The sequence below is a fragment of the Cryptotermes secundus genome, unplaced genomic scaffold (genome assembly GCF_002891405.2).
Source record: "Cryptotermes secundus unplaced genomic scaffold, Csec_1.0 scaffold1564, whole genome shotgun sequence".
In the NCBI taxonomy this organism is placed as follows: domain Eukaryota; kingdom Metazoa; phylum Arthropoda; class Insecta; order Blattodea; family Kalotermitidae; genus Cryptotermes; species Cryptotermes secundus.
The window spans coordinates 456,821-480,275 of record NW_019772127.1 but is presented as its reverse complement, the minus strand read 5'-3'; the positions used below and the strand labels follow the sequence as shown (position 1 = coordinate 480,275).

The 23,455-nt window shown below is 41.1% G+C and overlaps 1 protein-coding gene across 3 annotated transcripts in view; it reads right to left on the bottom strand.

Moving 5' to 3' along the window:
* The window catches only part of LOC111875210 (neuronal PAS domain-containing protein 2), a 459,290-nt gene that overhangs the window by 53,156 nt on the left and 382,679 nt on the right, over positions 1-23,455 (bottom strand). For all 3 annotated transcript variants that reach the window (XM_023871270.2, XM_023871271.2, XM_023871272.2), the window contains 2 exons: positions 21,182-21,270; positions 8,951-9,040 (listed from right to left, as the gene is read on the bottom strand). In XM_023871270.2, coding sequence (XP_023727038.1) covers positions 8,951-9,040; positions 21,182-21,270 — 179 coding nt within the window. The remainder of the gene's footprint in view (positions 1-8,950; positions 9,041-21,181; positions 21,271-23,455) is intronic.

Sequence of the window (23,455 nt, the reverse complement as noted above, 5' to 3'; positions counted from 1 at the left end):
TCTTTTGAAGAACATGCGAGAAATGCCAGGGTGTCTGCAAACAGCGTGCCGAGGAGAATCACTGGACATAACAATGATGAGGTAACAGGAGAGTGATGATGAGAAGGCTCATAATTTGAATGTCTATGTCTACTCCGCCATATAGTGTGACATCAACGACGACGAGACAGGCAGGACATGTAACACGCATGAGAGAGATAAGAAGCACAGGCTTACATAAAATTCTAGTTACCTTAATTTTACCGAGGAAATTAATTTCCGTTTACATATAACGTGACTCTAAAATTACTGTTGGGGTTTCCGTGGCATATAATTTCCAAACCGGGAAAGAACAAAACGAAGCTACTTACGGGATATGAAAATGTAAGTCAAAATTTTTATTTGGCAGGTAATAAAACTCTGCGATTTACACTTCCATATTTTAAAAGCAGATTAGTTTTGTTGTTCCGGTTTCTAAATCATAGGCCACGGAAACCCCGACAATAATTCAGAATCCCCCTGTGCGTCCAACAGTCTAATAATTCAAAATGAAGCTCAAATAAAACTTCCTCTGTCTTCCAAAAGCCATTCCTGGGGCAAAAACTGACATAGACCTAATTAACATCTAGAATCGACGTTTGCAACGCCTTTCGATAGTGTGAATTTAATGAAACAATTCTCACTCTGTGCTATGCGGTATATACAGTGCCACTACGTGCACAGTAACAGACTTGTAACAAGTCAACATCAAAACCAATGAGATTCGGAGCCAGCAAATAACGTATTTGAAACCCCCTGTGAATTACACCGGAATACAAAATCAGCATAATTCCGCGCTAGTCGCGGTCTCCCATCGCTGTAACTAGTCCGCAAATAGAGTAGCAGAGCTACGGTGCAACCTGAGCTGTTTCTCCCCTTCTTGAAATTGCGAAGAAGGCGAGAGGTTACAAGCCCTGAACTGTCAGAAGCACATAGCAACTTGTAGTGGCTCCAAGTACACGTAATATTTGTAACTTCAAACAGGACCAAATTATATATTGGCTGCTTGAAAAAAAAAAAGAACGGAAACGAGTACAACATGCAAGCTTGCTGCAATTGCTTCCTAAATGCGTCCTTTGCGACTTTACATACACTAATCTACTTAGAATAAGCGAGAACTGACAGAGCACAAGTCAAGGTCTGACGGTGATTAACTGACGAGAAATCATTCATATTTCAGAGCCTAAAGAAACGGTTTTTCAATCACTTCATTCGACATTCGAGAAGCTTCAAATAAAAGTTGTAGTCCTTAATTATTCTACGTCCGAATCTTGAATAAATAGAACTATGTCTGAAATAGTTCAATTTCCATCTAATGTAAAATATGAACTATATTAGACAGATGTGAACCAAAACGAAACTCATCTTACAACTTCGAGTTCCAATCACCAATACCAAATTTCGTCAAAATAAGTCCAGGTACTTTCGGAGATACAACATACAAGCATGTAGATACAACTTCCCCATTGTGGGTTCATTTTATGTGCTTCATGCTTAGAACTCCGTATCAGGCGTGTCTATTCAACTATACAGTAGGCTGAATACAGCATCAACCATTAATGCAGAGAATGTCTATTAATCTCTTCAGTGTATATGCGCTGATTTGGTTTTTGTTCTCCATTTATGGATTTAAAGACGTGGCTTTATGTTATCAACAAGGTGACTTTTACCTTAATGCATGCATGCCCTCAGACAGCTACCAGTTTACATGCAGTGTAAATGTAAAACATGTTACACTGTGCTGCAGGCCATCAGGTGTTGTGGAGCTTCCATTCAGTGAATCAGCACAGGCAAGTGGCTGGAATGCGAGACAGTCTCTGTAGTTTTCGAGACAAGCTTTTCATGGCTCCATCACGTACCAGCCTCCCTGCAGTTTGCGGAACGGAAGAGGCTCCAGATAGGAGTGAGTGAGCAAAATATTGTTCGTGCGGAAACCCCGAACGATCAAGAAGGGACGACGAATAAAAGCGAACAGAGAGAATAAGGAAGAATCAGACAGTTCGCCTAGCGTTTCTGCTACCGTGCAGCATGAAACTCACGTCAGGAGTGTTTGCTGTCGATTCCTTCCTTAGAAGACATAACCCAGAACAAGCAGAAGTCGAATGCGACCATGTTCGGTGATTTTAACGGGAAACCACGCCCAGATTATGACATGGTCCGGGGCGATGCGGCACGAACTTACCATTTTAACCAGAAAAATAAAAATACCTGTACCCGTGGGTACCTTCAATGACATTGAGCGTGGAGGGACAACGATATGTTTGATACAGTACGGTTTATTTCTTCTTACTAGTATTAATGTGGTTACCATACACGGTAAACTTGTCCCTGTGTTTAATTCATTGAGCAGTATGCCAAGAAGACATATCGGGGAGTGCAGGTATACCCCTACCATGCAAAACCTCGGCACTAGACGAAGATAACTGACGAACTTCACGCACTGGCGGCTTTAACCCCGGGGAAATCGCCCCCCGGTGGGTCACAGAGTCGGTCCTGTCGCTGTGAGCAGAAAATCTTGCTATGCCGTGAATCGAACCCGGACCTTCCAGCTCAGTGTGGTCACCTATAAGCTTGAAACTGTGTCACTGCACAGCAGTACACAGTCATTCACTGCACGTGATTCTGGACATAAGGCCCAGAACGCTCTTCTGCGCAAAGACAGCGCTTCTTCATACCACTGACACTTTCCTGAAGAACACTCCAACACGTCTACTCACCCATTCTACACATCCAACAACGAAGATCTGCCTTCCAGGTAAATGATTCTCAACTCTGAAGATGTTCTAGATTCATACAGGCAAGAGTTTGCAGTAATGTCATGGGAGGAGACACTGCACATAAACACACTGAAAGATGTAATTACTTCAGTAACCTGACATCATTACTGAGTCTCGGGACATTCCTAGTTATCTGTGAACTTGTGTTGACGCTGTTACGCTCATTACAAATAATGTCACTTATGAGTCCGAATTTTCTACTTTAACAAACATAGCAGCTTCATCAATTGCGTGAGCTCTCTCGTGGGAAAGGCTGAACATAATTTTAAAATTAATATTTTAAATAATGCATTTCTTAGTGATTTAATATCTTTAACAAAGAATACTTCATCATAACTGAACATAAGGCTGAACATAATTTTAAACGTAATATTTTAAATAATGCATTTCTTAGTGATTTAATATCTTTAACAAAGAATACTTCATCATAACTGAATAGAAAAGTGAACAACGAACAGATCCATTTACTACAGAATATAAACATCATTAAAATACTGATCGACAGGTAGTATGTGTATAAACCAGCAAAGTGTACAGCTAACTTTCTGGCATCAGAGCCCGAGAAGCCAGTACTCATTATTTTTATTATTGTTAGTGGGGTGGGACTAAGTCCCTTGCACTGCGGCCACTTCGGCCTATTGTACCAGCCCCAGATGATAGGTGAGGGTGATTGTGGAGCAAATGGTGGAATGAAGATTGGCAGGGGAAACCGAAGTACTCGGAGAAAACTTGCCCCAGCGCCACTTTGTCCACCACAAATCCCACTTGACCAGATCCGGGATCGAACCCGGGCCGCCACGATGGGAATCCAGCGACTAACCGCTCGAGATATGGCGCGGGCTCTAGCCAGTGCTCATGATACCATAAATCGCCACAGAACACGATCCTGAGCCAGCAACATCCACATCTGATCTTCAAAACAGATTTTCCTAAGACGCAACTTCATGTTACGCAGTCATTCAAGTCGTCGACTTAAAACGGGCAACCCTATCAAAATTCTGTACCATTTCTCCTCTATCCAAGTTACGTCCAGCCCTCCGTACCCTTCCTAATCGTACTGCTCTAACAGAATGAGAGGATCTGTATTAGTCACGAAGAACACATGTTCTACCTAACAGCCAGTGACCGCGTTACATAATCATGTAAAACTTATAAAAAAAGAACGCTTCTGCGAGGGCAAGTCTGAAAGTATTTGCAGAATGTTCATTTTATTTTTGCGACTGGGCCCACTGCTGAATGCGCACGCAACCGTAAGCTCGGAACATCCCTGCCGTTGTAGTGACTTACTTAACATTCACCACTAGTGGCGCCAATATGGCCGCTCCGCTTATCACATGCACCAAAGTAGAGGAGGGAGCAGGGGTAACTGGCGCGGAAAATCATCAAGAATATGAGGGCGGTAAGGTGTCTTACAGCAGCGAAGCATGTAATGGATGGATTGATATGTTCCAAAATGGCCGACCAACTGTCATGACGAACACTACTGAACTAATGCTCGACAAGTGAAAGGTGAATAAGTTACAACCAAATGCAGATCGATCACAGTGCTGCGTATGAAATCATACACCACACACTTCACTTCCGCGAAGTGTGTGCCAGGTGGGTTCCCAAAGAAGTCGCGGAACAGAACAAGCGTAGCCGTTTGGAAATACATTACAGCCTTCATAACCTGCATCATGTGGAAGTCGACGCCATGCGGACGCACTGCCACTGATGGGAAAACGTGGAACCATCGCTGCGAGTTACTTGCAATAACTCATGTGTTCCTCCCTCGAGTATCAGACCACGCTGCGTAATCACACAAATCAGACCACAAAAAACGTACTTCCACACTCTGTTCTTTCCAGTCCAAGCAACATTATTATTTCTGGGTGAAGGTAACAGCGTGTCCCAAAGAAGCTGAGATTAATTTCGGCAGTAGCGGAACTAATGACAGGCCTAAAGTTGAAGGGCAGGTTGTAGCTAAGGGATGATACGGTTTTCACAGACAAGTTAGAAGGTAATAAGGTGCAGTCCCACCACCACAATAAACTGTGGAATACTGGTAGTTCCCCATGGTGAATATACAAGTATACTGCTCGTCTATTGCAGCTACAACCTCAACTGCACTAGGAAATGACCGCACATCTCTTGCAATTCTCATCTAATAGACATATAAATACAATATATTGCAGCGTGTAGAGCCGTTTCTAGGCAACGACTCGGTAAACACGTTCCCGGGGCAACGTATACGCATGCAACAATAGAGGTACCGCTAGAAACTGTCTTCTACTTGGTCCGTGCAAAGGGGTTAAAAGGAAGACAATCGGAGCAAGAATAGTCAGTTGGAAAGAAGCCGCAGCTCAGACAGGACATCAGCCCGGGAGCAGAGGAAAAGCGATTGTTAAAGCCTTTACCAGGCAACTACTAGTGAAGACACTGCTGGCTGGAAAAGACTTAGCGTGATTTTGTTAAATGTGTAAAACAGCGAGAGTGTTATAGTTATTGTAGTTGCAGCCTGTAAATGGTCAATAAATACGATATCCAATTCAAAACCCCGTCTACACTCACTCATACACGTAATTATATATATATATATATATCGTAAAATAAACACTTTTTTCCGTCCTTCCTATTGTCATTTTGAACTTCGACACTACTTGTTATATGGAAAAAATTTCGAACTGAAACGGGGAAGGGCAAAATATATTTCGAAAGCTGATACTACTGTAACAGCATTTAAAACAATAAAAGGTACAACAATGGAGAAAATGGGACCCTATGAACTGGTTTCTACCTTACTTACTTACTTACTTACTCATGGAGCTGAGCCCTTCTGGAGGAGTCGCCAATTCTGCAGCTTCTCAAGAATATCCCAGCATTTTATGGAACCCGAAGGTTCATTACCGTGTTCACAAGAGCCCTCAACTGGTCCCTATCCTGAGCCAGATCTATCCAATCCATACCATCCAATACTATCTCTCTAACATTCATTCTAATATTCTGGTTTTCCCACCAATATCCTATACACATTCCTCGTTTCCCCCTTTAGTGCTAAATGACCTGCCCACCTCATCCTCCTTGACTTGACCATTCTAATTATACTTGGAGAAGAGTACAAGTTATGAAGCTCCTCATTATGAAATTTTCTACAACTTCCTGTCACTTCATTTCTCTTCGGTCCAAATATTCTCCTCAACGCCCTCTTCTCAAACACCCTCAATCAATGTTCCTCCCTTAATGTCAGAGACCAAGCTTCACACACATACAGAACCACAAGCAAAATTATAGTTTTGTATATTCTGTTTTTGGACAACAGAGGAGAAGACAAAAGGTTCTGGACTGAATGGTAGCAAGCATTACCCGAGTTCAATCGCCTCTTAACTTCCTCCTGAATCAGGTTTCGATCTGTTATCATTGTTCCCAAATATCTGAACTGTTCCACATTTTCAAAACATCTGTTACCTATCTTTATATCATGATTTTTCCCTGCATTTTGGTAACGAGACAGTAACATATACTAGTTTTCTCTGTGTTTACTTCTAGACCAACTTCTCTACTTGCGTCAATTAGAGTTTCTGTGTTCTTCTTTGTGGTATCTACATTATCACCCAGTAGATTCACATCATCAGCATAGGCCAACAGCTGATGTGTCCCGTTTAATTTCAGTCCCACCTGGTTTTCCTGGACCTTCCTAATTGCATATTCTAAGGCAAAGTTGAAAAGGAGTGGCGATAAAGCATCTCCTTGTTTTAGATCATTCTGGATAGGAAAATTATCAGGCAAATGTTTACCTATATGGACTTTACGCTACAGTTTGTTTAAACATATTTTAATTAGCCTAACTAGTTTCATGGGTATCCCAAACTCTATCAGAATATTGTACAATACTTCCCTCCTAACTGAATCTATGCTTTCTTGAAGTCTATGAATAGCTGATGTACTGTCTCATCGTACTTCCATTTTTTCTCCAATATCTGACGAATGCAAAAGATCTGATCTGTAGTTGATCTGTTATGTCGAAACCCAAACTGATGATCCCCAATAATTTCATCTATATGTGGACTTAGCCTTGAAAGAAGAATATTGGACAAAATTTTATATGAAGTTGATAGCAGTGATATCCCTCGATAATTACTACAGTCAGTTTTATAAACCTTCTTGTGAACTGGTACAATAATAGACTCCTTCCACTGATCAGGCAATTTTTCCTTATGCCAAATAGAAGTAATTCGATAGTGGATCTTAGAATGTAATATTTCACGTCCTGCTTCAATAAGTTCTGCCGGAATTTTATCATTACGTGGCGATTTATACCGTTTCAATTTTGCAATAGCATTTTCAACCTCAAAAGGGCTAGGATCAGGTATTAACGGCTCAGCTATATGGATTTCTGTCTGCCTAACAGCACTGACCCTATGTACATTCAATAACTGAGAGAAGTAGTTCCTCCACCTATTCAAAATGTTGTGGGAATCTGCAAGCAGATCACCATTCTCATCCTTCAGTAAGTTACTGCTAGGCTGGTAACCCCTCTTAAGGTCATTTATTCCTCTATACAGGTCTCTAATCTTCTTGTTATTACTGTTCATTGCAAGCTCAACAATTTTGTCTTTCAGACATTCCCTCTTTTTGGTCCTGAAATGCCTGCTGGTTTCACGTCTTATATTGTTCAGATTATCCCCATTTAACTCGCTTGGATCCTGTAACCATTGCGATTTGGCCTGCTTTCTTTGATCTAATAATTTTGAGCATCCTTCATCGAACCATGGCTTATGCTTCTTCGGTTCATAATAACCTAGCCTCTCTTTGGCAGAAATTTTTATATTCTCTCTAATAGTTTCCCAGGCTTTATTAACATCCACCTCAGTTTCCAAGTTTTCCAAAGCCGTGAATCCATTTGAGATTTCAAAACAATACTGTTCTTTACCCTCTACCTCATTTAATTTCTTGAGATTGAACCTCTCCATATGAACTCTGTGTGTTGTTTGTTTGCTCGCTGCCAGTCTTTCCCTAACCTTTGCCACCCCCAGGTAGTGGTCAGTATCACAGTCTGCTGCCCTGAATGTTCGGACATCAAGTGTACTTGAGTGCCGTCTCCTGTCTATTAAAGTATGGTCTATTTGATTGTGTATCTTCCCATCAGGAGATGTCCAAGTAAATGTATGGATGTTACGATGTGGGAACATTGTACTTTTGACAGTAAGATTTTTTGATGTGGCAAAGTTTACAACTCTAACTCCATTATCATTACTAATTTCATGCAAACTCTCATTCCCAATTGTTGGTCTGAAAATTTCTTCCTTTCCTACTTTGGCATTGAAATCTCCTGAACAAAATTTTCATAGGGTACTTTGGGAATTTATCAAATACATGTTCTAGTTCTTCACAGAATCTATTCTTTATATAATCAATCTTATCTTCTGTTGGGACGTGGACATTCATAACAATGATATCACACCAGTGACCTTTTAGTATTATATATGATATCCTATCACTAACGAACTCTACCCTCTTAACTGCTGATACGATTCTCTTATGTACGAAAAAACCTATACCTAGTTCATGATTTTCTTTCCCCTTTCCATAGAAAAATGTATACTCCTGCTGGTGTGATGTCACCTCCATCCCATCTGACCTCCTGCACTCCTGCTAAACCTAACTTATATTTTAAGATTTCTTCTGCCACTGCCCTGAGCGAACCTGCCCTATACAAACTTCGTACATTCCAAGTGCCAAATCTCATATCCATTTTCATTAGCTTAGGTCGTTTATCCAAAGAATCCGTCCAGGACCGAGGCTTTGTGTTCATTTTCGTAACATATTGATTTTTTACGGCGAGGAGTTGTTAGCCCCACGCACAACCTCCAAGCTGGAGGGCCACCCCTTGTCGGCTGTCCGCGACTGCTTATTCAATATATTCGCAGCTTCCCTCCAAAAGTGGAGGGCGTCTCCTCCATCCGCAACCTGAGGACGCGCCATGCCGTGGTGACAGGGACCCACCTAACATGGGGACTGGTGTCCACCAGACAACGAAACTGCACACCCAGATCCATATTTCTAGCTACAACAGACGTTACAGTACAGGCATAATGGTGTCCAATCGGTCCTGCATGAAACCTTCGTTCCCTTACCGAATTCCAGTCATGTTCCGTTTTCATCTCTGAATGTCTTACCTGCGCATGGCCAAGTAACGCCTCCACGGTGTGCGTGACGAACAAGATGTTCCCCGTACACGAGACAATGATCATGAATCCATCCATTACCTGCAACAGGACAATCGTTTCATTGTACAACACTCTGTACGTTTCCGGGGACGGGATCAAGAAGGAAAGGTGTGCTTATAGGATCTGAGGTTATCACAACGGTGAGTTATGCGATATAACGCCGTGTAGTCCGTTCCATCTTCAGGGCCGAAGAATAAGCCAAGCAAAAAACCGGTGTGAAGCAGGTAGCAAATTGGTTTCTTGGCTTATTCTTCGGCCCTGAAGATGGAGGCGACATCAGTTGAATTTCAACGAACTACATGGCCTTATATCCCAGACGACAGAACAGGATGAACTAAAGTGTGTTTCTACAAATTTAAAGAGAATTCACAAAATGTGGCTGAAATTGACAGATCTTCAGTGCAATGTTTTGTAATCTCACCGGCCTGTGATGATTTCTCTAAGTAAGGGCTCTTAAGCGTTTTACAGACCAGTCAGTTCCTGCCGTCTACTAATGCTCCCTAAAACAGTGCCGACCCTTAAAAAGTATTATGGGTCTACAAACTTTAATACATAATAGCAAAAACACATATCTGAGCTGAAAGAAAAAGTAATACGAAAAATATGAATATGATTTATGATTTTTTTATTGCTAGTGGGGTGGGACTAAGTCCCTTGTGCTGCGGCGACTTCTGGCCTATTGTACCAGCCCCAGATGATAGGTGAGGGTGATTGTGGAGCAATTGGTGGAATGAAGAATGGCAGGAGAAACCGAAGTACTCGGAGTAAACCTGCCCCAGCGCCACTTTGTCCACCACAAATCCCACCTGACCAGACCCCCGGGATCGAACCCGGGCCGCCGCGGTGGAAAGCCAGCGACTAACCGCTTGAGCTATAGCGCGGCCCTAAATGATTTATGTTACTAATATGGTGTGCACGGAGATACTACAGTTAACAATGAGGAGCAAGAACTTGTGCTCATCCTTCAGGTTTTCTCAAATACGGCTTCATCAAACCAATGGCACCTCTGCATTTCTGCTTCACATTACCTGACTGTAATTTGGTGAACTCCTGGGCGCTGTAGCGGAGAGTTCGCGTGCGGGCCATGTATTTACGTAAAAACGTTTGTATTTACAGGTATAATTATTGTGAATATGTGTTCTGGCCTATGTCAATATGTACGGTTGGCATGTATGGTGCTGGCAAGCGTGGGAAGCCAGGGCACAAACATCAGAATTGAGAACAAAATGAAATATACCAAAATACTAATGTAATAAATTTAAACAAGTTAAAACAATTATTCTTCTACGCTCAACACTGCGGGGAATTCCGCAGAAGCATTCTTAAACAGCTTAAACCTAAGGTTTTAAGCAGTTTTACTGTCCTCCGCCAAGAAAATATCATGGAGGCGGTCCAGGATAATACATAAATCTTTAAATCTTTAGGAGAATGTTGGAGAGATAATCTGGAACACAGAATATACATAAATTCTTATTTAAGAATGCCGTCTTCTGCGATGTGGCGCCGTGTAGATATTTTGTTATCCGACGATTCGGAGGAACGTATCGCCTCCATCTTCAGGATATAAAAATCCACGAGCGATGAACCAGCGTGAGGCGATACGTTCCTCCGAAACATCGGTTAGCAAAACATTTATACGGCGCCACATCATAGAAGACGGCATTGTTCATAGTCACCGACGTGAAAAACTAAAATCTTACAAATTTTTATTGGATTCATAACACTTCCCGTGCTACATTCCGACACACATTTAATCAAATGAAGTAACTGCCCATTCATGTACACATTCGATTTTTTACACTTTATTCATTTATTACTTTTAATTACGATAAATGAAAGCAAAATACCGAAGTCATTAATTATTTTCAGATCGAATTCTACGTTTATCACATGTGTGACCGTACGGCTGGGACTCGAACATAGTTCCACGCATCTGTTCACAAGCAACTTCCAGCGCGCATGCACGCCTCACGGCGATGTCGAATGCAGTCCCTGACAGGAAACAGCTGTCTAAGTTGGTCCCCAATGCCTGTCGCAAGTTAGCGAGATCAGACTGGTCAGGTCGTGATCTTGGGCTTCGGTAGCATAAACGTTCTGTCTGATGCACTCCCACAATAAAAACTCGAGTGGGTTCAGATCAGAAAAACGTGGGAGGCCAGACGACCTGACCCCGGCGGCCGATGATGGAATCCTGAAAATAAGCGTACTGGATTCCGTCGGGACGATACACTATCCCGTATGGTCAAATTAGGCAATTGTCTATGAATTGGCCCATACACCGACGCTAATTCATTGTTAATATGGACAGCGTCGAAGGATTCTCCAGTGTCCATTCATGTGGGCTGTGGAGATTGTTCCACGCCTTGCGAATGTTGCCTCATCCACCCACAATACATAGCATAAAAAATTGGGTTCACTCACAAGTTTGTGTAGTAGCGATCATCATAATTAGTGGAAAAACTGACCGTCCTCTGGCTGCTGCCATGTTCAACGACATAACGGTAGTACTGCTTCTCGGTGCTATTACCATATACCATTCAAGCCCCTGAAATAAGAGGCGCCTGTCGCAGTCCTATTCTACCTCAAACGTGTGCGCGTACGTCATGTTACATTTTGTATTAAGATTTTTTTTTTCTGTTGGCTGCTACAAGATGTAAGCAAAATGTTACAAAGACTAGTTCGCTTGAAGTAACACTCTGTTTTAATTTGACACTAAGTTACTAAGATTATATGAAGTTAAGTTCGCCTATCGGATCCCTTAGCTGTCGGGCTGCTTGGCTAGTTCGTAAGGTTTGGTCCGTTTGAGTGGCCTGGTTAGGTTTCCCCCATTTAGGAGCCTGGACGCTTCTTCATTGACGTGATGTCGAAGTCGGTTTTCGTGTGAGGTGGCGTATCTTGCAGTAATGGATGCGACTGTTTCGACACCGAGGTCTCGATGGAGGTCCCTGTTGCGTACAAACCAGGGCGCAACTGCTATGCATCTTAGTACTTTGTTCTGGCATCGATGGATTACTTCGATGTTGCATTTTTTCGCACATCCCCATAGTTGGACGCCATATATCCAGACTGGTCGCAGCATTTGTTTACACAGGAGCAGCTTGTACATTGACAGTTCTGATCGACGTCCGATCAGCCAGTTCATTGTATTAAGATTATGGGAAATTAATAGTACGGCCTCGGAGTGGCCTCTAATAGCATACCGTTCATACATATAGTTTTGTGAAAAGGGGCACCTGGTTCAAAAGTTTAAAGGGAACTCCACGAACAGCACGATTCCCAAAGACGTGTATGTCTACTTTCTTTCCCTAATAAAGTAAATAAGCTTGGAAATTGACGACCAAAACCAGGAATGAAAGGGGCTGAAATTATGACAAAACTTGTTTTAAAATAAATCCCCAATACTGGATATTTTTAAGTTCACTATGCATTAAAAAACACGAGTATTAGCCTCTACACAGCGACAACTCTTATTCTGAACAGTGTCCTAGTACTCGTGTGTTCCTTTCATTGCATTGTATCTGATCAACCCGCAGATAAGGCCCGCGCCATAGCTCAAGCGGTTAGTCGCTGGTTTCCCACCGCGGCGGCCCGCGTTCGATCCCGGGTCTGGTCAAGTGTGATTTGTGGTGGCGCTGGGGCAGGTTTTCTCCGAGTACTTCGGTTTCCCCTGCCAATCTTCATTCCGCCAAATTCTCCATCATCATAATCACCCCGGGCAGGCTACAATAGGCCAATCAGTGGCCGCCGTGCCGAGTGGACCCAGTTGGACTCCACCCCCACTAAGCGAATTAAAAAAAGCGCAGATGACAGGGGCTGTGCGACTTGTAAGGACAACGGACATAGCTCACATCGTTTTAAAGACCCAGTTATCAATCTCAACAAAGGCGCATATGAACTCTATACGAAGTTGCTTACCTTAAAGCAAAAAGATGATCATATACTTATTTTACATTCATACTGTGACATGCAGACCCACTGCCAGGGAACGCGCTGAGAAACACGTTTCCATGGAGGTGAATTCTTGGAAACAAACAAGTAGCTGTGTGACAGATGTTTCCTTGGATATGGAAACGCTATATAAAATACCGCCCATATATGGAGTCAGTCGTAGTTAAGAGCGGAATGGAGCGAGTTCTACGCAGTCATTTATTGCGAGTTATTGTAATAGATTGTGATTACGAGTGATTGTAAAGGCGTGATGAATAAATCCTATCAACCAATCCAAACCCCGTCATTATTAGTCACGACCATAAAACGCGTGATAAAACTATAATGCATCAACGGCATTCAAAACGGAAAACTCCACTTTAAAAGCAAATTATCCCATTCGTAAGAGGGATCTATTCATTATGATGCTGCTATGCTGCACACAGACACATATTGTACAAGGTGAATTTTTGTGTTTTGAATTTGCTGTAGTAAGCTAAATTTTTCACAATTTTCCCTGCAGTTTTGTATGGGAGTCAAACTTGGTCTCTGACATTAGAGGAGCAAATACAGGGCATTTGAGAACAGGGTACTGAGAATTTTTGAGTCGAAGAGGGATGAAAGAATAGGACGCTGGAAAAGTTGCATAATGAGGAGTTTCGGAACTCTTACCATTCGCCAAATATTACAGGAATGATCATGTCAAGGGAGAGTGAGATGAAAATGGCATGCAGCACGCACAGGAGCGAAGAGGAACGCGTGCAGGGTTTTGGTGGGGAAGCCAGAAGGAAAAAGAGCACTAGGAATACCTGATGTTGGTGGGAGGATAATATTAAAACGGAACTTTGAGAAATAGGATTGGGTACCATGGACTGGATTAATCTGGCTCAGGACAGGGACCGCTGGGGACTCTTGTGAATACAGTAATGAACAGTCGGGTTCCATAAAATGTTGGGAAATTCTCGAGTAGGTGAGCAACTGGTGGCTTCTCAAGAAGGCCTCAGTTCCATGCTGTTAGTGTTACTCATTATGTCATTTTAATAAACATGTATATATAACAGAAAGTGTTTCAACCACATTACTGTTGCTACCGCTGTTGTTCTCTCAGGCTAACTTTCCGAGGCAGCAGACAATTTAATTTTCAACAAAAAATTACCTTACAAAACTTGCAACTTTGTTGACTGTCATACATAATTTCCGATCCCTTCTTCTTCTTCATTGGCGCTACAGCCCTCATTTGGGCCTAGGCCTACCTCCATGAAACTCTCCATTTCACTTAGGTTTTACTAGATTTTAGACATAGGGTAAGACTCCTTGGGCGGGTGATCAGCTCGTCGCAAGGCCTCTACCTGTACACAAACACAGAAAAACGCACACAAACATCCATGCCCTGAGTGGGATTCGAACCCACGATCCCGGCTTCCGAGCGAGCGAAGACAGTGCATGCCTTAGACCGCCCCGCTACCGTGACCGGCCCTTTCCAATCCCTACAGTGACATTATTGTCACTTCCAATTCACAAGTTCGTCCATCAGCCACGCTGTTAACAGCAATAGCAGGATATTAAGAAGTATGAGGCTGGGAAGACCTCCAGTGGCATAATANATATATATATATATATATATAAATCATATCCCTTAAGGAAGAAATGTAGGTCAAAATACATTCAGTTTTACCTCAATGCCCCCATATACATTAACGGAGCTTCATTTATAACTGTCATGCTATCACAGAGAAGAATTTCACTATATGCAATATTACACTCAATGAACTCAGCAGGCCTTGAGGTCTGGACAGGGAAAAGGACAATCTGGGAGCTTCATAACGTTCATAACAGTCAACAGAGCCAGTAAGGTCCACTGAACACAGGTCAGTGAAAGCTTATAAAACAGTACAGAGATAAACATATGTATCTGTGTTTATCTCTTGAACTACTAGACAAACTATGATTAAATATCACAGGAGGATTTAATCAAATACAGGAATTGTGTGAAATTCATTTTTGTCCCTACCAGTCCACTGGAACTCCAGCTTTGCACGAAACTGATACTGCTCGTGCAAGTTTCTCAGTAACATGGAACTGTACAATAAATAAGCATTAATTAAAATGTGACTTTCTGTGATGTGACATCGTGTAGTCATGTACATATGCTTCAGGGGAACTCGATGCCTGCACCTCCTACCCTCAAGATACAAGAACCAGGCTCCCTTAAAGACCGATAATCATCTTAAGTTGGAAGTGTACTATCTTATGGGGATATAACCGAACTTTTGGAGGAACATATCGTCTCCATCTTCAGGATCGAGGAATAAGATAAGCAAGAAACCAGTGTGAAAGCAGGTGGCTCTGCTTGCTGACAGAGGCAAAGTTTCTTCGAAACGTCAGTTCAATTTCAATGGACTACACAGCATTATACCCCAGGAGACAGTGCACCTCATAACTACCAAAGTGAGGACCTCATATCCTACATCTAGGGAGACCTGAGAGGCAGGGGGTAGGGAATGAAAAGGACAAAAACTGCCACATTTGTCAAATGGTTAGATTGTCTCTGATCTGAATCATCACCAAACTTCCTATGAGTTTGTGACAGTGCTGCCACATCAGCAATGCATATAGAGAAGAGGTTTCCAGGCACCTGGAGCGCTAGATAACAGGAGCACCTTGGCAGAGAGCAGAGTCACTATGTAGCAACCGCTGACAGGTGGAGTAGAGACCGCATTGCAGAAGCCGTATCTGGTGCAAGTGAAACTAGATTTCATGGCGTCACATCTTAAAAGATAACTGTCTTAATATTCACTGCGGTGAGATCCTAAAGTTTCATTAAAGAAAAACATTTCTGTAAAGAACACTTGTAGAGACCATTTTCATATTGCACAAGCTTTTTACAAATTCCGTGCTACTGATGTCATATTCAGGAAATGTACGTTAAAAACAAACAACAAAACGGAACGAAGTCTATTGATCAGCATGCTGGGTTCGTATACCTCTGTTGCAGACATATTTCTGTCCTTGCTCGAAATAATTGTAAATACATTACAGAAAACTGTCATCATCACTACCACCACCACCACTACTGTTACTACAAACAGTACTTATTAGCTAAGCAATGGTTTTGTTTCGTTAGACTCGTGTACAGTCTCAAAGTTTAGGGCCATCAACATGTTTGTAACTGCTGATTTACAATAATATTTCATACATAATTCATAAAAGTGTCTATAATTTATCTTCACACAAAATTACATATTCCTAGTAATCATGTTCCATTAGTTATTGATGTCAAACTGAAAGCTAAATGAAAATATTTCCAAGGCCACCATGTTATTTGGCCTTCTACAGAAGAAATTGCCGCAACAAAGCTTAGACGCTTCTCAAAAGATCTACTATACACATTATTTCAGGACTGCACACTTAGTGCTGCTTTGTACCCCAAGTATGCTGTTACTGATTAATGGTTGGCTTCAGTGTAGGAGTCATACAAAATTTTGTGAAAATTTGTCAATTGGTTCAAAAGGTAAAAGAGAGACGCATACAAACAGTATGGATATCTCATAAGAGAGCAAAGTAGACTAAAAATACTACATATGAAGGTTGTAAGTCTCAGTGAGGTCTGAGCAGTACATCTCTCCTATGGTGAATTATTTTTGAGTGAAATAATACAGTTCTGTGTAAAACAGAGGGTATATTAAACCGACAATTAAATCTATCTTACAAATTTCGATGTGGACTTCCAATATAACGGCAACTGTATACATATCATGGATGAAAATCAGAGCAACAGGACGCTAAAATACAACATTCCAATATAAGTTTTAACTGAGAACAACAGAGTAATTTTTTGAGTGAAATCTGTTGATGATTTCCTCATCATGCATTCATTTAATGTATTTTAAGGAAAGTTCAGATAGTAATGTTTGTAGCCAGTAATCACTGCAATAAGACTGCTCTGTTTACTCTATAATGTTTTTTGTGAGCCATTAACTAAAGGTCATGGTATCATTCCTCAAAATGGGAAATATGCTGGATTTCTTTTAATGTTTGTAATTATCTATAACATTGCTTTTAATGAACACTTCTGGAAACAGAAAGATGAAAATGGTTTTGGTGGTGTGGCACTGTTGACTGGCAACCACAATTATTTACATCAGTGATGAAGAATCATACTGATACACAAACATGATGTTCATGTTAGTGAGACATCTAGAACCACAACAAACACACATGAGATTTGAGGTACTCAAATATTACTGAAGATTACTGTCTTCTGGCATATGATACCATATAGTATGGTACATAGTTAAGAGTCTGAAGGAGCCTGTTGCCTCCATCTTCAGGTTACCTACCCTGAAGATGGAGGCAGAATGTTCACTGGAATATAATTAGTTACCAGACTATGCAGTAACATCCCAGTAAGTAAAGCTATCCCTGTAAGAGGCCGTGAAGACCCATAGGGTTGTGAGATGTTGAGGGTCCCACATTATCTAGACAATCGGCTCACAGATGGCGGTAAGGTTGTCAGCCTTACTCGCCGGCCGCCCTTTACCCCAGGAATATTCCTGGTACTCATTTCTGTTAGAGGCTGAGTAAACCCCAGGGCCTAGTGCGGCTGGAAGGAATAGATCAATTGAAAAGAATCCAATGACCTCATTGGGACTTGAACCCGCGACCTTCCGGCTTGTAGCATAGCCCCTCAACCAACTGCGCTACCACGTGCCCCACAGTAACATCCCAGAAGGCACAAATCTTAAAAACAAGAACATCTACAATTCAAATGAGGGAAGCACTTCAAATTGTCATAGGAAGGAAGTATATGAGGAGCAGCATGCAATGAGATGTCTGCGAAAATTAAAACTGACAAACAGCAATGAAAACTGCTCCTTCCTATAGTGTTCTTTTCTTCTCTCTTGTTTGAACAAAATGGATACAATCAAGTAACAATTATGAGGATAAATTTCACAATGGTAATGAATACCAAAGATAACCAGCCAAATTGAACTTTTGTTTGAATCAGTCGGATATAAACCTAATCTTGCACTAAATATGAATCCTAATATAATTCTTCTCAAAATTAGCCAATCACTATTGTATCATGCTGTCAACCAAACCTGGAGGCTGCTTATGCAAATGTCAGAAAACATAATTTATCAAGGTCTGGTTGCGTTTTCTTTCTCTTCACTGCACTCAAGCTGACTTGCCTGCAGATAACATAAATACTGGTAACAGTGGTAGCAACTGCAGTATTCTGTGCTGCAGAGACTACTGCAGTAGTCAATAGTTCTTCTGCATTGAGAGACTTCTATGGAAGTAATAATCTGCATTTATCTAAAAAGCTTCTAATTGTATTCGCCACTGCAAAGCTTGATACAGATATTACAATGAAAGCACATACTAGGCACACAGTATGCTAAATGCATCTCTACAATTGATGACACATATTTTCTATAGCAAAACATGGTTTCAGACATAGCACTGTTATGCAACAACATTTCTTTTTATGAGTAAAGAATAAAAAGAGAAGACAATTTGTTCAACATTGTGGCATATTTGCTCAAAGCAAGAACTGCGGAGCCAGGGAAACAGCCACTTCTATGTAACACCTGTGTAATACGCAACAATGGAATAACTGCTGCAATATTTTCTGTGACAAATAATTACCATTTTCTGTGAGTAAAGAATAACAACAGAAGACAGCTTACTTAACAGTTTCTAGTCCTATCTTCAAGATAAAGACAAAACTGGCACTAATGTATCTCTGTTATTTGTTTATTATACAAACTAACATTAATATTCTCCTCCAACCAACACCTTGTCTCCAAAGCTGTCTCTGTCCATAATCTTGCTGACCAAATTCAGTATTCCTTTTTCCTTCTTGTTTTCCCTTTTTCAACAGAAATGGATCTTGACTGTGCTAAATTCAGTTCATATACTTACAAACTATTCCTCTATGATCCATATTAATATTCTCCACTAATACATGTCTCATCCCTCAAGTTCTCTCTTGCCCTTATCCTAGTTAATCACATTCAGTATGAGATATGAGGTTTTCAAAATGGTGACTATGAAAAATGCCATCTTCATCGTGTAGTCTGGCAATAGTTACTGATGTTTCAAAGGAATGCACTATCAGCATCTTCAGGTCTACCAACCTTCATGACAGAGGCAACATGTTCCTCCAAAATATAGGTAATTATCACATTACAGGACATCAGATATCAGCAATCTTCAAATTCAGTATATATATATATGTCTTATTCCATACCATGTTGCATGTATAACCTAACTCATCTTTGTTGTTTTATCCACTGCAACATTAATCTGACTTGTTCAAACTCAGAATTCAAATGTAAAACTATGTATCTTCATTTCACAGGACTTGTTTGTCAGGGAATCGGGGCACTGCAAGGCCTCTGCTTCTACCAGACTACACAAACATAGGAAGAACGTATGTATCCACATGCTGAAGGGGGTGGCTGTGCCATAGCTCAAGTGGTTAGTCGCTGGCTACCCACAGTGGTGGCCTGGGTCTGGTCAAGTGGGATTTGTGGTGGACAAAGTGGCGCTCGGGTGGGTTTTCTCCAAGTACTTCGGTCTCCCCTGCCAATCTTCATTCCATCAAACTCTCCATCATCATAATCACCTGGGGCAGGCTATAATAGGCCAATCAGTGGCGGCTATGCTGAGTGGACCCATTTGGACTCCACCACCCACTACTGAAGGGGATCTAAACTCACAATCTAAGTGTGCAATCAGACAAAGACAAAAGTGTCATACTGCACAGCCACTATGAAAAAATTAGTCGCTGTAACCTGGGGCAAATTATGTAGGTCATAATTTTTCCATTTTCTTCATTTACTAGGCAACAACCCATAAACAGCAGAAGTGGAACAGTGTTTTCTGTGAAGTCCATGCCAGGTTGTTATAAGCAAGACAGTGAAGAGTGAGTTCAGTCAGTCAATGGAGTGGAGTTGTGTGGTGAGTGACTAAGTAGTGTTGGTTAGATAACGGCTGAGTTCAGACGTTGTGAGAAGCTGGTAGTTGAGGCGGGGGATAGTCTGGGAACCCAGAATAAGGGAACACCCACTGCTGGACGCCAATACCAAGCAACAGCTAGTGGAGACTGCAACAGACTGAGAATACTAGTCTGCGTGATTGTGAGTTGTAAAGTGTTGTAATGAGGTGTATAAGTGTGCAATAAATCTGATTACCAACCTGTAGTCCATATTCACTAAGATCATAACAATATCATTGTTCACAAGCATCCACAATCTTTGTTATTCCTTCTCAGTGGCATGCCAAATACTGGACATATTCAAAATAAGGCATGAGTTTTCTATAAACAATAAAAAATAAACAAATAAGAACTTCAAAACCATGATATTAAGCATGACCTCAGAGCAGAAAATTTGTGAAACTAAGAATGTAGTTACATTTGGACAATGTAAGGATTCATTTGAGGGCATGGAAATGATATACCAAATACATGATTACTGGGAGAAAAAGGACTGGTACACAGATCTCAGAAAGGGAAAATCAATAAAAGAGAACACAGAAAAGGTGCATGCAAACAAGGGGTAGATAAAATTAAGGTAAGGCTTTGTCATGCCCAGTTGGAAATGTCAACGGATGATGGTAATTGTAAAATGAGAGAGAAAATTGCAATTTCGAGTCTTTGGCAAGTATTGAGAGCAAAAGGATTAAATCAGCATAATTAATGAAAGGCATCATGCCTTGTTTACAATTCTCAGGTCTATGAACTGTTTTAGAACTCATGCTGTACTCAACAATCTAGAGTCCCATACGAATGTATATATTTTCTTTTGGCCAAACAGAAGTTTTATCCTGCTCTTAGGATGAAACTGTATAATCTGTAATTTTGAAAACATTATTGGCCCTCATGTTCATTCACTACAGATATATTTCTTTCAGGCTAATCACAATGTGGACAGAAATTAGTTTTTCTTATATTTTATTAACTATTCACTATATAAAAAGTGTTTTAAATAAGAACTGTAGCTCTTACAAAACTTTATATACGTGCATATGTTTTGTACTATGAACAGTTTTAGAGGAAGACAATAAAGGTTTGATGTCAGCTATCTGTTATGTTGAGATAAACCAACATTAAATCCAATCAATTACTTCTACTGTATATTCAAAATATCAAATTTAAACAAAATCCATTAACTAGTTTAGAAGATGAAATTTTCACCTCATTATGTATTCAATCCTAGCAAATTAATGAAAGCCTTGTCTTACCTCCATCAAAGCCTGTGACAAGTTGTAGGTCTTCAAGCATTCTGGAAGCTCTAGCTCCTTAATTGTCTCACCAGGGTCAGCAGTCAAAACTGCAGGAAAAGAAACAAGGCAATTTAATTTACCAGGGATGATCAACTCACGGGATGCATACTACATTTCCCATTACAATCATGTTATTATCACATGCATAAAATCACAGAAAATATCTCCCAAAATTCCGTTTAAACAGGAATGAAGAGGTGTACTTGTGTAGAGAACATGTATTTTCCAGATATATTTTTTGTGCTTTTGAGAGCTGTCTATGCTCTCACCACAAGAAAACAAGAATTTGCCTTCCCTATAGGTATATAACTGCACTGTCTTCTCTCGCTCGGAAGCCGAGATCGTGGGTTCGAATCCCACTCAGGGCATGGATATTTGTGTGCGTTTTTCTGTGTCTGTCTACAGATAGAGGCCCTGCGACGAGCTGATCACTCACCCAAGCAGTCCTACCATATGTGTAAGATCTATAAAAACCGAAGTGAACGCAAAAGTTCATGCAGGTAGGCCTAGGCCCACTGGGGCTGTAGTGTCAAGAAAAAAAAATAGGTGTATAACACTTAGTATTTTTCTTTTGTCCAGCCCTTCTATTCCTCCCAGCAGGGGTCAAGGGGTGAATAACGCAAGTGTCTCATTGTATGTCACTATCTTACTTAAGAGCCAAAATTGGAATTGATACCTAGATGACACACATCAGCTGAGGTGATGCCTCTATGTGACCAGTGCCCTAATCAGTCCTCTAGACAAAATAGCATGTTCCCCTTAAATGCTCATATCCAATTAGAAGACTATACGGTGTCACAATGTTCGATGAGTGGGCAAAATAGCCGGGAGATTCAATTCAACATCAACCACAGAGAAACGAATTATTGTTAGAACGTATTAATCTCCAATTTCAGTAACTGCTCACTTTCAACATGAAAAATCATTACAATTATACATAAACCTCAGACATCCGTAATTAATACAGCACTCTTTGTTTGTTAACAATGACAAACAGCAGTAATGGATATCCACAGTGCTGAGGTTTTCAGTCTCGTGCACTAATTTTTGGATTTAGCAACGCTTTCGACAGCTCCGATTATTAGCGTCGAATGGCAAGAGGATCACTGAATAATGAATTGGAAATAATGTCAAATCAAGCATTTGCCTAGAGGAACTTAAAAATTCACGAAGACCACATTCTAGCCGGCCTCAGGCCGAGATTTGAAACCAGGAGCGCCTGGCGTACGAAGCATTCGACCGCGACGTTCGGTAAATTACAATGTCATACGACAAATCCATAACATTATAATTATGCACAGCAGTCCTGGCTATTGTCCCGCTCAAAAGCACTGCCAGCATACGTCTGTTCCAGTTAACCACAGTGGCCAACTGCTTCTGTCATCGCTGATTCGTTTCGAGATAACTCGTTCTGTAATTGGTCTTTGTTGATAGTCTGAGTTGCAATAAAATCCTACAAGCATGGTGATAATGAAGATATTAAAAATTATTTTCCATGTTACATGAGTTCGAGTACAGACAGTTCCAAAACCTGTACACATTTACTTAATTTTTTCAAGACGTAATGCCCTTTTTGAGCTAGCATAAATTTTCGTTCCATAAAGTGCCGTAGACTTTCCAGCGGAAGAAATGCAGTAGTGTGCACGAGGAATGCTGACGCTTTCATGAAGAGAATGATTGGCGGTACACAATGTGTGGTGCAGATGTATCAGTCACACAGTTTCATATATTTCCAGGTTCAATAAAATGCTGAAATTCTGTATGTGTACCTAAAGCCGTGAGTTACTCCAGAACAATCTAAAATCCTACGAAACAGGTACAGGTTCGAACCTGAGGGCCCCCTTTACTAATAATTAAATTACGCATCTTCAAGCTTGTTGGAGCGAGTCGGAGAAAAAGTACGAGGGTTATTAGGAAAGTAACCTCCGGTGAGCTGTTAACAAAACAAGCAACGAGGAAAGAATTATTATATTAAAAAATACGTACATACTTCAGCTACTTCTTAACATAGTGACCGACAGAACTGAGGCACTTGTATCGCGGAACGAGATTCTGCATGCCTGTGAACTCGGCCACGTTCTGACATCTTCCATCAACTCCTCATTACTGTTTAAGCGCTGTGACAGGTACCAGTTCTTCAGGTAGGTACGAGTGAACCGGTGGTAGCCGCTCGGAGTGAGATCAGGGTTGTAAGGGTGGTCAAACAACTCCCAGCTGAAATCCTCCAGCAGT